Below are 16,877 nucleotides of genomic sequence, written 5' to 3'. Positions count from 1 at the left end.
CCTTGAAAAAGTCAGTGATTAGTCATTTAACAATGTTAACTGTTTGAGTATTTACTGGACCAAATGTCTTTATCTCATTTTTAGACAAATGTCAATATTGATAGTTAAGAAAATAATTGAATTGATAACAATATAGAAATCAATCTGAACACACACAGGAACATTTTCCATTGTTGATTGAGTGTAATGTCAGTGAAGTCCCTGATCATCCCATGTAAAAAGCAACTTAATTTACATTTACACATGAATTTATACATAAATATTAAAGGTGTGGTCTCTGTAACCACAGATGACCCAGTGGAGTTTTGTGCTGGGATCTGTCACTGAGCTGTAAACTCTCATGTAACTCCGTCAGGACCTTGGATAACTGAAGTGGGGCAAAAGTCATATCACGTACACCACGGACCTGTCACGTGGTCCCATCCCGCTGCTGTGATTGGCCGAGCGGAGCTTCATGTGGCTGCAGGACACGGAGATCCGTCACTTCTGCTCCTGAGCACCCGACGTGTTGAAGCGATGCTGTTCAACAAGGTATGTGACTCCGTATTAAATGATGTACAGTGTTATTTACTGCATGTGAAGGTGTTTGTATAGATGTGGTCGGTGATACTGCAGCTGTCTGTGTCTGTGACCTGCGTTCACCTTCATAGTAAACGATGCTACATACTAACTAACAAGCTAACGTTACTTAGCTACCAAGCTAATGTTGTGTTTTCTTGTGGAGGTGGATGATTTAAAATCTGCTTCAGGGCCTTTTTAAGGAAGAAACTGCAGCCTCATGGATCATTGTTTTTGTTGTTTCTGTTATTAATTAGCTAGTTATGGTCTTAAGTTTGATTCAGTCCTGGTTGAACTCTACTGGGTGGACTGGTGGGGCTGATGTGGCCCAAATGGGTCCATCCACCCCAGACCTGGTTTATCCTCCTGGGACCAGGGCTTTGGTTTGGTCTCCCAGTTCTTTGGGATTAGTTGAACCTGTTGAGTGTGAAAACCAAGCAGTGTCTTTTGAACAGGAAGCAGAGGGACAGTGGGATTCTTTTACTGTACAACACAACACATTCACCAGCATATAACAAAGTGTACAATTGTTTATTTTAATGCCTGAACATAAGTATTGAGTATTGTAACATCTCATCAGGCCCCTGAGCTGTAAGATGAACAGACTGTAAAACCCTATTGGTTTAGTGTGAGGTGTAAAGCCGTGGGAATTAGGTGCAGCTAACAAAGTAATAATGTAAACCAAACCAAATGTATAACAGGTTAATATGTGTCTAAACACATGCGTCATTTCTAAAGCTCTGCTGATGAAACACTTCACATCTCTTCTCATTTAAAACAAGTCACTGCAGTTCACATCCCAGTATCTACATCACCTTAGATTTCCCCAACACTCCCACCAGTGTTGGTGGAACTGGTTTCAGGTGTTCTGCACCTTTTTTAAATGACCTGTCCTACAACTTACGTCTTGCTTTCCCCATGGTGGTTTTTAATCTTTGTTGTCTGATGTTTTTCAGGATTTTTGTGACTATTTATTTGATTGTGAACGTCTCTGTGTTGCACCTTTCAAGGTGCCCAAAGCCGCTTTACAGAAAGGATAACAATAGAACATATTGTTTGTCATGTCCTGGTTGCTGAACAGGAAATACAGCTCCAGCATGAGAAATGTGTTAAAATCTTTTATCATGCAACAGAATAAGTATGTGGAACGCTGAGTGTTTAAAGAAAACAGTTGCTTGGCTATGTTTCACAAATGTATTGGTTATACATTAGAGGCTGAAAGTAGGGCTAACTAATTATTGACGAGCTTGTTACTAAAATAACTAAAAGAGTGGACATGTCCTAAACTATGTATTGCTCATGTCTCCCTCCACACACTCACAGGTACTCAGAGCCGGCGTGCGGTCCGGGATCCGGCTGCAGAGCTCCGGTGCTTCTGCAGCCAGTTCTACAGCACCTTCCCCATCCCTCGGGTTCTCATTTGGTAGGTGTAGGCTGTTGAACCTTTACTTCATTGTAAACCCAACTGTAAACTCACATTTATCAAAAATGTCTTATAAACAATGCTCACGTGTACTTATCTACACTGAAATAGTCACTGCCTGCCGGTAGGGGACAGTAAAAACCTTATAGATTTCTTTATGCCACTGATGCAGCAGGATTCAACAGTGTGGACCTGTCCAACTAGGACAGATGGCTCCATTGTATATGTACCTGTATAAGAACTTTGCTTTTTTGTTGCACAGTTTTCTCACAGTTACTATGATTTAATACAGACACAATAATAATGAAGTTAATTAATATTAGCTCAATGTCAGAGTGACATGATGGGGCAGCACCTTGGTGCAACACGTTTTTGATATTGGATGGTTTTGACTGTAAAATGAAGATGTACCCAAAGACACGGTCAAAGTTACAGTATGATCCTCTGGAAGACTATGACTGATCAGGGACTTTAAGAACATTCTTCTAAGTGCGTTGAAGCTGCTCACTTTTGATCTTCTTGTTCCTCTTTGGCTCACAGAGATGACAGATCAGCAGAAGGAGTTCCAGCAGCTGGCGAGGAGGTTTGCACGTGAAGAGATCGTCCCCGCCGCAGCTGCTTATGACAAGAGCGGTGAAGTAAGTACATCCTAAGGGTTCGGCTGCAGTGAATGTGTTTCCTGTTGTTTTGTTACTGGGTGTTTTGTATTTGCTGTAATGCTTAAGAGCCGCAGGTTGTTATGGAAAAGTCTACAAAATATACATGCAGAGTACATACTTCAAAAGTTGCACAAATTAAAGCCACAATCATTACTTAATTAATAATTGGGTAATTGAATGAATAAAATATTCATTAGTTGCAGCCCTAGCACAAAGATCTGCACAGGTCACATACACTGTATAATGTAAGGTATACTGTATGCTGCATATTCATCTTTTTTGTTTTAGTTTCTATTAATTTCATTAATATATTTCTTCTAGTTTATTTTACCTCCCACCTCTGTGCTGCTGTATCGTGTTAACTTCCTCCCGGGGATCAATGGTGTCTTGTCATTTATCACAATGTGAATAAACTGCAACTCCTACATGTTGTGTCATTTTTCAGTATCCTTTCCCCATCATCAAGAAAGCATGGGAGCTTGGTCTCATGAACAGTCACATTCCTCAGGACTATGGTATGTTGTTCTCTTGCTCAACAAATATGTACAAACCTGGTGATATAACACCTCTTCAAGTTTGTTAATTTGTTTAATCATGTCAGTGGAGTTGTTTTATTTCAGGTAAACGTCTGTTTGAAAACACAGTGAGACATCCTGCTGTGTTCTGTCTCTCTGTGGTCAGGTGGAATGGGCTTGTCGATCTTCGACAGCTGCCTCATCACAGAGGAGTTGGCTTACGGCTGCACAGGAGTGCAGACCGCTATCGAGGCAAACTCTCTGGGAGTAAGTTGAGTTTTACTACAATTTATAACATCATTGCCCCCAAACATTTTGCAGCTAAAAAAGACAAAGACCATGAGTCATCAAAATGTCTTTTTAACAAGCTCTCAGAGCAGCGATACCTGTTTTAATGTGGGTCCTGCTCAATATGGGTACGTCTTAGCCACAGAACACACTTTAGCCAGATGCAAATATCTATGGACAAGCCAAAGAAAAAGCTGATTATCTGCAGCCTCATCAGCCACTTTTCCTGAATAATGGTAAATAGCTGTAAACCTATCAGAGAGCAGTCTCCTCCACTATCTTTTCACGGTACCGGACGGACAGGAAATCAATGAGCACGAAGAGGGAAGATGACAGAGGTCAGGATGAACGAGGGACAGACTCAATTCCTTTTCCTATCAAACTCCAGTGTTTTGTTTTTTACTTGTTGAGTTTATATAGTGGCTTTTTATATACATTAGGTATAATGCATTACATTGAATGTATTCCCTTTTTATTGCACAACAATAAAGAGTATTGTTTACATACCAGCTCAGCAAGAAGTACAAATAAAAAAAGCATAGATTATTAAAATTTATAAAAAGACCACACACGTAAAAGAAACACATTTGACCACACTGGGGACCAACATAATTTAGGTGATTCAATAACATCTTCTTTCTCCCACACAGCAAATGCCTGTTATTATTGCTGGCAATGAAGCACAGAAGAGTAAATACCTGGGCAGGATGGCTGAGGAGCCTCTTATGTGTGTAAGTATTTAATTTTAGAACATCATTATATATTTTCTTTTATTGTAGTTTCTGTATCCAGGAGGGCTGCAACTGTTCTGCTGTGGGCAAGTTTGTTTTTAACACCCGTTCTACAATGACATTAACAAACAGCTTCTTGTGTTTGGAGAACTATAAACCCTCACATGTTATAGTGCTATTTTGCTGTTGTGTCGTGACTCCAGCGAAGAGGTAGGACTCTGTCTTCCATCAGATCAGACAGTGCTGAGCTCCTGTGTGGTTTGTTCTCTGCAGGCGTACTGCGTCACTGAGCCGGGGGCAGGCTCCGACGTGTCCGCCATCAAGACGCGAGCTGTGAAGACGGGCGATGAGTATGTTGTTAACGGGCAGAAGATGTGGATCACAAACGGTGGGAAAGCTAACTGGTATGTAATCACTTATATTGCCATTGAAATATTCTAAGAATATACAGTCACTTGGCAGTTTGAATAAACAAATACAGTATAATACAACGGCCCTCTAAAAAAACCTAGATGTAGATTGTGATGTTGCTTAATTGAACTTAACATCTGGCAATGATCTCACCACAGGTTGGTTTGTAGATAAACCTGATGTTATAGAATGGTGGCATTGATAGAAACTGGGAGCACTGGTTAAGCATTTGCCTATATTCTTCCACAGGTCACACTTATTTTTTAAAGTTTTTAATGTTCATGAAAATATAAAATAAGAGTGCACCAACATTTGAAGAAAAGGTTGTTTTAGTGTTGGTTTTCTGCAAAGACTAGAGGTGCCCTAACACTTTCACACAACTGTGTATATGTCCCCAAAGATAACAAACCAAAAAGCATCTGTGTGTTACTCTGAAGGTTATTTAACCATGGCTCCATCTTTTATTTCCCCAGGTACTTCCTCCTGGCTCGTACTAACCCAGACCCTAAATGTCCAGCCGGCAAGGCCTTCACTGGCTTCATCTTAGATGCTGACACTCCAGGAGTTCAGATTGGAAGGAAGGTGAGATGAGCCACATGATCTGGTATCGTATTACGGTTTAAATCATTGTGAAATTTAGTTTAGCAAGAGAATGTACAGATCGAGTAGACGACGACAGACAATATGGTTTTGAACAGTGCTGCATATACATATTTACATGAAAGTGAAGTCAGTACGTGTAAATGGAGTTTTCCTGGGGCTTGTTCTATGAAGCGGATTCATTTAGTCATCAGTTAACATTTGCTCTCAGATATCATCAGGAACTGAGGAAATGTTCTTACCTCAGAGAATCGATCCAGATAAACTTGTTAAACCTGCGTAGAGCAAAACCCCCGTAGTTCCACACTGGACACATGATACAGGTGTTGTTTTGTAGGTTTTGAAGAGCATATATAGGAAAATGTATCAGTCATTTACGCTCACAGAAAACATACTAAACAAAAAGGTGTGTGGTGTTTGTAGGAGATGAACATGGGCCAGAGATGTTCTGACACCAGAGGCATCACCTTTGAGGACGTCAGGATACCAAAGGAGAACGTCCTGGTCGGAGAGGGAGCTGGCTTCAAAATCGCCATGGGAGCTTTTGACAACACGAGGCCTCCAGTAAGTCTTTGATCTGTAGCAGTGATGAGGATCCTCCTCTTCTTAATGGTATCGCAGAGAAACTCTGCCAACAGGTTGGGTGTAAGAGCTTTTCTCTTCCTCAGTAGAATGACTCCGTAGAGCACATACCGCTGCCAAAGCCAAACAGCCCCATTAAAATCAAGCTGCACCAAATTACACACACTCATCTCTGTCTGTCCCCAGAATATGTCTGATTGTTTTCATCATGATCCATGAATTATTCACAAAGTTACAGAAAGTGAAGAAAATACAGGAAACAAAACTTAATAGGTTCTTTCTTTGCCCACGACCCATCCTTCCGTCATGTTTTGTAGAAATCTGTTTAGTTGTTAATAATCTTATTCATAATCCTGCTAACAAATAAAGCAACAGACAAACATTGATCTTGGGAATCATGATGATCATCTTTTAATATACAGCATAATTTGCAGCAGAAATAGCAACATTAAGATTTTTGTGGAAATAAAATATAAAGTACTTTTCTATAAAGATATTTAGATTTAAAGAAAAACAATGTTCCTTATATACAGACTAATAACACCAACTCTTTTCATCACCATCATCATAATTTTTGCAAATGAAATTCTCAAGTTTGATTACTTCTTAGTGACAGAAGATTCGTGCCTATGAATGTTTACTAATTAACACAATTTTTTTTATATTTCTATATGTTTATAATGTACATTTACTTATTCTTTTCTTTTTACTGTTATTTCTTATTTCTACTTTCCCTTTTGTTGCTGTAATCTGGCGATTTCCCCTGTTTTGGGACTAATCAATCTGAATTGCATGGCAGGTGGCAGCAGGAGCAACAGGCCTGGCACAGAGGGCTCTGGATGAAGCCACTAACTACGCTCTGGAGAGGAAGACCTTCGGCAAAGTGATCGCTGAGGTTTGTTCACACAGATCTTCATGTTTTTATGAGTCATCTGCAGAAAACCACACCACAGACCTTCATGAGCAGATACACCTCGTTTTGAGTGACTCCAGAATGCTGTTTTAAAACAGCTTATTAGTTGTGACCTTTATGTCTTTACTGTAGCTATCATGCCCACTAAATATTAGGTGACTATAGTGTTAAAAGTCCAAAGATGAGCTTTCTGTCTGCTCCCGTCTTGCAGCACCAGGCCGTGGCGTTCCTTCTGGCTGAGATGGCGATGAAGGTGGAGCTGGCCCGCATGGCGTACCAGCGCTCAGCCTGGGAAGTGGACCAGGGCCGCAGAAACACCTACTACGCTTCCATCGCCAAGGCCTTCGCCGGAGACATCGCCAATCAGGTGGCCAGTGATGCTGTTCAGGTGTTTGGAGGCAACGGGTTCAACAGCGAATACCCGGTGGAGAAGCTGATGAGAGACGCTAAGATCTACCAGGTGGGTGATGGTTCATAATCGCTGTTGGCAGATGTTAATTGGCAAAACTCTCCTTTTTAATTTCTCTTCTTTCTTTTTAGATCTACGAGGGAACGGCTCAAATCCAAAGACTCATTATTTCCAGAGAACATCTGGGAAGATATAAGAAATGAACTCTGCACGCCTGACGTCCTCATTCGAATGTTTTTTTTTGTCGTAACTTTTCTATACGAACACGTGTTCCTGGAAGTAGATCTGCTCGCTTAAACTCCGGATGCAGAGCAAAATGTTGTTTGCCTTAATACTATTTCATCCTGCCTTGCTTCTTCAGCCTCATCCAGACTGTATCGGTAGAGACGGCCGTTTGAACAACCTTTTAGTTAATGGTTTTATTGAGATGTCGGGTGATCCTCATCAACTTATCAAGTCATGGAATACCACACCATCATGTCCAGGTTACCAGGTGCCTGCGTTCAGATGATCACATGTAAATATATAACATTATGGAAACTGTTGGAAAACTCCTCTGTAGATTGTAAATAATGGCAGCCAAGAACAAAGTGAATATGGTGTTTTTTACAGAAAACATACTGTATTTATTTCGCATTAGACCGGTACACAGTCACTTGACCATCATTGTTAATCTATACAATCATTTATAGTTGTTTGAGGACGAGTTGCTGATGATAAACTTCGACATAGTTGACTTAATAAGTTGATGAAGCTGCCAACTGTTTTTTTTTTTTTTGTGAGGTGAGATTGTCTCATTGCGGGGGTGTAGGTGCAGGTTCAGTTGGTCACACTAATGCATCACTAGTACAGTTAAGATTTATTCATGTAACATATCTCCTCCATTCAGACGGGCAGTAAAATCAGAGATAACGTCACGTTCATTTCTCTATTATGTGTCTGTCATCCCATCAAGTGTCTTGTGTGTTTCTGTCATTCTGCGTCTGTGAAGGAAATCTAACGTAGTGGATGCAGTGCACATTTTTCATGCAATAAAAACCAATTCAATCTTGTTCTTTGCAGATCTATTTGTCATCAGAAACTGTTAGAGACATAGGAATGTGTGTCTTGGGATTTTATGTAAAACAGCATGTTTTCTGAAAATGTTTTTCTAATGAATCCTCAACAGTTGCAATTCTACATTTCAGCAGCGTCCAATATTAAATATTTAGATGCTCCAGCTTTACACGTAACCATCTGCAGATGTACTAAGTGTGTAATATTTAACTGTGAATGGGTTTGTCACTGTAGCATCACTTTTTGGCAACAATCATAACAAGGATTTGAAGATTTGAACTGAAGATTTTCAGCCTGTGAATCATCCAGTTATTAAATTACTAATTTTTTAAAAAAGTTTGCCAGCTATAGCTCCATTCAGTCCAGAAGTGATAATGATTTTGTGACGTTTGTTATTTTTTTGTGAAACAATAACGGAAATAAAAATCTGTACCAATAAATAAAAATCAACTCCTACTTCTTGCAAGAACATTTACTTTATTAGTCCATGCTTTGATGTAGGCCTCATTTCTATATTTACTTCCTCTTATCCAAATTTAATAAATAACATCTAATGATTACCTAACCACTTGAAACTACCTACTGATGTCTTTTTCTGAGTGTCGTCTTTGCTGCTATAACACAGATCTTATCTTGTTTAGTCTAATCTAATTAAATTCTATCTTAACTTACCTTTATATGACCTTGTGGTTTATTTCAAAGGCTGTAACGTTATATTAAAACATGAATAAATGTGTCTCTAGTTTGACCAGAGAAAATAAATTAGCAGATTTTATATTTTCACCGCCTCCCCTATGATAGCTAGCTGTATGTTCACCCTCCAAACAGAAGGGGGCAGTACTTCGCATCATTTCCTGATCTGCAGCCGCTGTTAAACACAAGAAGTGGATAATGCTAGCAGCGTGAGGATGGTAGGCAGCTCCTGTGTTTACGTCTTTATTTCACTTATACTAACTTATCCTGCAGTTAATTATTATCAAAGAGACTTTATGGCGGACGCGGAGTGAAACGTTGTGTCCGTCATGTCCAAATTGAGCTGCTAATCTGTGCTAGCTGTTAGCAAAGAGGCTGAGCTGTTACTAGCATTGCTGTTAGCATGTAGCCCCCAGTTAGCTTGAAGCTGTCAACAAGCAGCCTTCACACACATTAGAGATTAAAGCAGGAGCTCGTTTCTCCAGTGGCAGCGCGTGCTTCAGCAGTTTGTCCTGTTGTGATGACGCCAGTCGGAGTTTGTGTGTTGTTGTCATTGTTGTCGCGTGTTTCTGTCACGTCAGGGAACCCAAGTGAAGGATGTCGTCGTGAAGCCGGACGCTCCCAGCTCCCTGATGCTGGACAAGCACGCGGACTACATCGCTGCCTACGGCGCCAAGAAGGACGACTATGTGAGTGTTGGTCCCAGCTGCGTAAACATGGACACTGCTCAACATCTGGACAGTTGTCAGGGTCCGAGTTTGGTTGGAAATCAGGTTCCTAAACTCACAGTCAACTCATCACTGACAACTAACATCTGGATTCCTGCCTGTTTATTTGGAAAAATGTTAAACAACTGATACACACACATGTGCAATAACTATACACACACATGTGCAATAACTGTACATACACATGTGCAGTAACTATACACACACGTGCAATATCTATACACACACATGTGCAATAACTGTACATATACATGTGCAATAACTGTACATACACATGTGCAATAACTGTACATACACATGTGCAATAACTGTACATACACATGTGCAGTAACTATACACACACGTGCAATATCTATACACACACATGTGCAATAACTGTACATACACATGTGCAGTAACTATACACACATGTGCAATATCTATACACACACATGTGCAATAACTGTACATACACATGTGCAGTAACTATACACACATGTGCAATAACTGTACATACACATGTGCAGTAACTATACACACATGTGCAATAACTGTACATATACATGTGCAATAACTGTACATACACATGTGCAGTAACTATACACACACACATGTGCAATAACTGTACACACACGTGCAATAACTATACACACACGTGCAATAACTATACATACACATGTTCAATAACTATACATACATGTGCAGTAACTATACACACACATGTTCAATAACTATACACACATATGTGCAATAACTACATACACATGTGCAATAACTATACACACACATGTGCAATAACTGTACATACACATGTGCAGTAACTATACACACATGTGCAATAACTATACATACACATGTGCAATAACTATACATACACATGTGCAATAACTATACATACACATGGACAGTAACTATACACACGTGCAATAACTATACACACACATGTTCAATAACTATACACACACGTGCAATAACTATACACACATACGTGCAATAACTGTACATACACGTGCAATAACTACACACACATGTGCAATAACTATTTACACACACTCCATACAGTTAAAGTAGTTACTTCATTTGCAACGAATGTCACACTGCACCTTTGAATGTATATAGTTTTAGTTCTGTGTTGTGTTTTTTAGAGGAAGCTCTTTCTACCCTGCTTTTATTTGAATTGAACTATTGCACTGCTGAGCTGAGCGGTTTCTTCTCGTCCAACATCTTTCATTGTTCTGTTGATCCTGTTTTAACTGCATATGACAAATAAAACTGTAAACTAAGAAGGCAACTCAAAGTAAACATGAGGGAAACGCCTCAAGATGATTTGTAAAAGAAACACAAGGTAATGTAATTTCGACAAAGACAGAAAACAAGTCCTAGTGCAGTGGCACATCTTGATAAATACTCCCAAGCAGGGCAGCTTTATTAACCATTTAGTCTCTAAAATGTCAGAAAATGGAAAAACAGCACATGACAACAGCTTCAGTTCTTCAGATGATGTCTTGTTTTGGCTTAAAACCTGAAACTATTTAATTTACTGTCATGTCCCTCATCAAGGAGTACACGCTGTCGGAGTACCTGAGGATGAGCGGTATCTACTGGGGTCTGACGGTGATGGACCTGATGGGTCAGCTGCCCCGCATGAACCAGGAGGAGATCACAGACTTCATCAAGTCCTGTCAGCACGAGTGCGGAGGCATCAGCGCCAGCATCGGACACGACCCCCACCTGCTCTACACACTCAGCGCCGTCCAGGTGATTCAAATGATCACTTGAACAGATTTTGTCTGTTAGCATCAGGTTTATAATATCACCTGGTTGATCCCTTGTGTTTTGTCTTTTCTGGTTTTTGATTTTGCTTTTTGCTTTGATGACCTCAGATCTTGTCTCTATACGATAACGTGGACGCGATCGATGTGGACAAAGTGGTGGAATATGTGAAAGGGCTGCAGCAGGAAGACGGCTCATTTGCAGGAGACAAATGGGGTGAGCAGGGTTTAGTCTGACTTTGGTGATCTCATGTAACTTAAAAGTTGCTTTAAGAAATATTATAGTCCATATCAGTAAAGATAGTACATCAGTTACCATGTATCTATAAAAGTTTGCTTTTAATACAATAGTATAAAAGTTTTTAGTATAATAAAAGTTCTTTGTCTTAACAGGAGAAATCGACACAAGGTTTTCCTTCTGTGCCGTTGCTACACTGGCATTACTGGTATGTAAATTACGTTTTATCATTAGGTGCATACACAATACAACAACAACACTTTAACACAATAACGCTCCTCTGTTCTTTCTCAGGGCAAGATGGACAAAATAAACGTGGACAAAGCCGTTGAGTTCGTCTTAACCTGTATGAACTTTGATGGAGGTTTTGGCTGCAGACCTGGTTCAGAGTCTCACGCTGGTCAGGTGAGTCATGCAGTGTGAGACAGGACAGTGAGAGATTTACTGTCTCAGCTCGTTTTAAACACAAGGAACAAGTTCTAACTAACAAGGGAATGCTGCTGCTTCCCCTTAGTGTCAGTTTTATGAGTTATTATTCACAAATATGAGGCTGCAGCTTGGTCTCGTTGGAGTCTGACTCCACTAAGAGTAAATCACCGACAGTAACAGGTGGAAATGTTCTCACTCTGGAACGTGGCTGGTTTTACATTTCCACTCCTCTTGAGTGGTGTCATATGTAAAAATCATTGTCAAATCAAATGTCTGTTCTTGTTCCTTGTGTCTGTCAGATTTACTGCTGCACCGGCTTCCTGTCGCTCACCGGGCAGCTGCACCAGGTGAACGCCGACCTGCTGGGCTGGTGGCTCTGCGAGAGGCAGCTGAAGTCCGGAGGCCTTAACGGACGACCTGAGAAGGTCTGTGCTGCACAGATGTCGGTGCCTAATGTTTACTGAAACAGCAGCGTTCAGGTTCCTGATTACGTTCGGCTGCTTTGATGCGTCTCGAGTGTTGGGAATTCATTTTGCAAGCATGTGGTCACAGGGGAAATTAAGTATTTTGAAATAGGACAAGTATTTTCCTTTCACCATCGTTCACGGTTATAAATAGAAAACATGTAGCACGTCAAAGAAAACACATGATGCATTTCTTAAATTAAAGGCGTAGAAGGAAAGACACACAAGAGAATCATCACTTCACATTTCAAACTTTAATGATCAGATTTTCTACACTTTGGTTTTTCCTTGTTGATTTTTGCAACCGATAGAACTTAATCTCTCATTAATGTGTATTTATCAGCACCAGTTATTCTCAACGAGGCTTAATGTTCACAATACAATGCAGGTTATGTACTGTAGGTGGTAATTGTTGTGTATATTTGACTTTAAAGTCGTCAAACACGACAAACTTTCTAATTAAGTTTCAGTTATTACACCCAACCACTGTAAAACATATTTCTACCATTACAACTGTCCCACTCAGCTTCCTGACGTGTGCTACTCATGGTGGGTGCTGGCATCACTGAAGATCATCGGCAGGATTCACTGGATCGACAAGGCCAAGCTGCGAGCGTTTATCCTGGCCTGCCAGGACGAGGAGACGGGGGGGTTTGCTGATAGACCAGGAGACATGGTGAGCTGCCAGACACAACTTCAGTCCATGTGCTGCAATGGAAAAGAGGAAATACGTTCAACCTGTCGTCTCTCAGAATCCTGTCTCCTGTTTCATCTGTAGTCACCTCCACCGTCCATCGAGTATTACTCATCCTCCCCATGTCCTCTTTATTATTCCTCACCCGTCACACAGATGCTATCCTCTGTCCATCTGTCTCATATACTGGAGACTTTTTTCCAGTGGAGAGGCGCGAGTTGAAAGTTCTCTGACAGAAGTTACACAGGGAACTTCCTCAGGACTGGATGTGTTTGATCCGTTTTCAATATTTTGTAACATACTGTTCTTTAGAATTAGTGTTTTTAGTTTTTAATAATGAAAATTAAACTCAAACTTCATCTATAGATTATTTCAAGTCTCCAAATAACCAGATCTTGTAGAACCTGGATAGACACGGGGAGAACATGTAAACTTCTCCTAAATTACAGAAAATAGTCAAAATGTAAATTATTTTTCATCAGACCAACCATCCAAAACCTGTATTCAGTTTACTCTCATAGAACAGCTCACATTCACATTTAAGAATATGAAACTAGGAAGCTCTTTAGTACCAGATTTCATATCAAATCTTTTCTTTTTTGTCATCTCTTAATAAGAAATCGCTTAAATTAAATCTCTTCTTTCTGGATCCATGATGCACATCATCTAGTTTTTGCATCCTGCAAATTTGTGTCACAATCTTTTCTTACATTTTGTAATAACGGCCACAGACGTCGTCCTTTCTTCTCATCAAGCGTCGTCCTCTCTGCAGGTGGATCCTTTCCACACTTTGTTCGGAGTCGCAGGTCTCTCCCTCCTCGGAGACGAGCAGATAAAGCCGGTGAATCCAGTGCTGTGTATGCCCGAGGACGTGCTGCAGAGAGTCGGCCTGCAGCCTGACCTCCTGAGCTAGCACAGCTTCCCAGCATCACAGACACACACACACACACACACACACACACACACACACACACACACACACACACACACACACACACACACACACACACACACACACACACACACACACACACACACACACACACACACACACACACACTGCCCTGCTGAGCACAGCCACCACCACTGCTGGATGTCAGGAGCAGAGAGAGGACCACCACACATCCTAGTTTTAGTCCACAGACACATTTCACACGCAGGCTTCTGACTCCGCTCACTAAGGAAAAGGTGTGAAAGTCTCGGAGCTTTTCTGTCTTTAAACCCTCAACCGCTCGTTATCTATTCATGTCGGGGTTCTCGGGTTCGCTGCAAGAAAAGGATGAATTTGAGAAATGGTCTTAGACAGAGATGTAACCTTTTGTTATGAAAAGGCCCAGAACTCATTAAAACAACATTCCTTAACTTTTGCTCATTATGTCAGTTTGAATGAAAACTTATCTGTGGCCCAGGAAACAGTGGTGGGAATGTTTCAGCCTCTTTCTTGCTCTCGTCACCTTTTCAGCAAACCAAGGAGGTTCTTACTGTCATTATTTTTTATCTGACCAGAAGAAGAGACGCTGCTTCTCCTTCCTCTTTTTGTTCTGCTTGGACTGAGGTAGATTCAGTTTTACTGGACAGTTTTGCACATTTAACCTTGAGGGAGTTGACGGATCATGAGCGGGACAGATCAGACGAGTTCAGCTGAAAGGTTCAAGTTAGGTTTTCTGTTGTGTTTTGGATTAAAGGCGTCATCATCTCTTTTCCCCAGGACAACCTGTTCCTAATTAAACAACCTGGGCGAACTATTAACTTTCTTATCCTTATTGTAGAGCAGTCAAATCAACAATGTGCCCCAAATTTTAATGGATTCTTCCTTGAGTCAGTCGCCACACCACAGAATCTCATGGAAACCGGCTCAGTAGATTTTGATCTGTCATCCTGTCATGGCGGAGATAATCACGGCTGGAAATACACAACGGGACACGTTGCAAATAAAAACAGTTCTGTTTATGTCACTGTGATTTAAAAAAAGAAACTCTACAGAACAGAGAGATTGTTATTTAGGAAAGCGTTGGAGGAAGGAGACAGGAGGAGGTGGAACACATGATGGTGTCTCATCATCGGTTCGTTTAATGTCTTATCCACAGGCTCAGCTTATTTAAATCCATGTTGATCAGTGCAGGGTTGTGCTGCCGCTGTGGGCAGAAGGTTGCGTCTGTCTTCACTCTGTGTGTAGAGGATTTCCAGTCTTATGTTCAGATCAAACTAAACAGATTCTGTGAAAATGGCTTTTGAAATATTTAACATTTATTAGCTTTGTTAAACTTGTTAATTTGCACTCGGACGTCTCTGTTGTTACGGACAGGAAATTAATCCGATATTAAAGCTTCAGTTCCCCTATTTAACATTTCTAAGCCTTGTGTAAACATTTAAGTAATGATTTAATCACATTATGAGGTTGTGGGTTTATACATTAACACCAATCAGTGGAGGTTTACAGGATAATAAATGACAACACGGTTAAACACAGGTGTAATAACATAAAATGTCTTCATAGGAGAAGTTATACATGTTGTGTTTATTACTAACAATCATACATCTAAAGTGTTATAAACAATTTTTGAAACGCGTATTGACGTAACTGATAAATATTATTGTGTTGTCGTTGCTATGCAGAAATCATTAAAAAAATGATTTTTTAAAAACAACTAAAAAAAACCACAAGTGTGTCCTGAACATCTTGTTGAACCAGGTCTCGTCTTCGTGCTTCTGCAGCTCCGACTCCTGCACATCCACATATGTGAATATTAATGTAAGTTATTTTTCTCCTTGTTTGGCAATAAAGGTTTGATTTCCTCTACAACCGGATTCTGTTTGTTTTTTTTGCAGTAAGAGGTTAAAGAGCGTTTGACAAACACTAACTAAACCTATTTTATTTTATATTTTTGTGTATTTATTGACATGTTTTTGTTCAAAGTTGCTTTTCTTTTCACAATAATTCAAGGTTTGTGGCTTTAAACATTTCAAAGAACAGGCGAACCAGCACTAGAGGGCAGCGTTACCCTTTAAAATTCATTCACCTTCATTTAAAAGCAAAAAAACTGATCATAGTGAAGATGAGTGTTTATGGGATTGAAAGCAAAATAGTGATAAATGGAAAGTACTAGCCTCATATGTATTTTTTTTATTATTTAACACTGTTCTGTAGGAAACAGTCACTTCTAATGTCTGTAAATTATTTTCCCAATGACTTAATTGATTATTATGTATTTTAAACGTCATTAATAGTCAAATGTAATGAATAAAATGTCTCTCACAAGTCGTTCAAGTCAAGATGACGAGTATGAAGCTGGAACTACTGAATTTAAGGCATATTGATTTAAATCTAATCAATTCATGATTTATTTATTTAATATTCTCTGTATTTTACATATCTTTTTGTTATTTAAACAGTTTGTGGTCTGAAGAGAAGGAAGGACTAAACTCTTGTGTGTCTTGTAAGAACTTAAACATCACATCTGCATAGATTCCTGCCTCGGAGGCTGAGGTAATAATCCCTCCACGCTCCCCAGAAATGCCACGACTGATGGCGAGTGAGAAACGACGTGTCATCGCTGCGGCAGACTGTAATAACACCGCAGCCTGAAGATTGATGCGTTCTGTCTGAGTAATTAGAGGCAGATAATTCTCCTCTACCTGTTTTCCCTGCGTGTAATAAAGATAAGGACTTTCTCTACAGCACAGCCTGATAGGAAAATGACACTTTACCTGGAACAACTTGAGCAACTGCTTTTC

The 16,877-nt window shown here is 40.1% G+C and overlaps 2 protein-coding genes across 2 annotated transcripts; both read left to right on the top strand.

Moving 5' to 3' along the window:
* Positions 1 to 186: 186 nt before the first annotated feature.
* Positions 187 to 8,140, top strand: acadm (acyl-CoA dehydrogenase medium chain). Its single transcript, XM_035169971.2, has 13 exons — positions 187 to 214; positions 329 to 531; positions 1,882 to 1,981; positions 2,522 to 2,619; positions 3,086 to 3,155; positions 3,322 to 3,422; positions 4,094 to 4,174; positions 4,448 to 4,578; positions 5,059 to 5,167; positions 5,609 to 5,749; positions 6,567 to 6,662; positions 6,892 to 7,140; positions 7,221 to 8,140. Exons 1-13 carry the CDS (start codon positions 187 to 189, stop codon positions 7,290 to 7,292), a joined length of 1,479 nt encoding a protein of 492 aa, XP_035025862.2. The 3' UTR covers positions 7,293 to 8,140.
* Positions 8,141 to 8,954: 814 nt separating this feature from the next.
* Positions 8,955 to 15,945, top strand: rabggtb (Rab geranylgeranyltransferase subunit beta). The gene is made up of 9 exons (XM_035169973.2): positions 8,955 to 9,056; positions 9,420 to 9,527; positions 11,106 to 11,303; positions 11,429 to 11,534; positions 11,711 to 11,763; positions 11,850 to 11,960; positions 12,284 to 12,409; positions 12,975 to 13,124; positions 13,915 to 15,945. Exons 1-9 carry the CDS (start codon positions 9,054 to 9,056, stop codon positions 14,053 to 14,055), a joined length of 996 nt encoding a protein of 331 aa, XP_035025864.1. The 5' UTR covers positions 8,955 to 9,053; the 3' UTR covers positions 14,056 to 15,945.
* Positions 15,946 to 16,877: the final 932 nt, after the last annotated feature.

Source organism: Hippoglossus stenolepis, chromosome 11 (assembly GCF_022539355.2).
Source record: "Hippoglossus stenolepis isolate QCI-W04-F060 chromosome 11, HSTE1.2, whole genome shotgun sequence".
Lineage (NCBI taxonomy): Eukaryota > Metazoa > Chordata > Actinopteri > Pleuronectiformes > Pleuronectidae > Hippoglossus > Hippoglossus stenolepis.
This window is presented reverse-complemented; position numbering and strand designations above follow the sequence as displayed.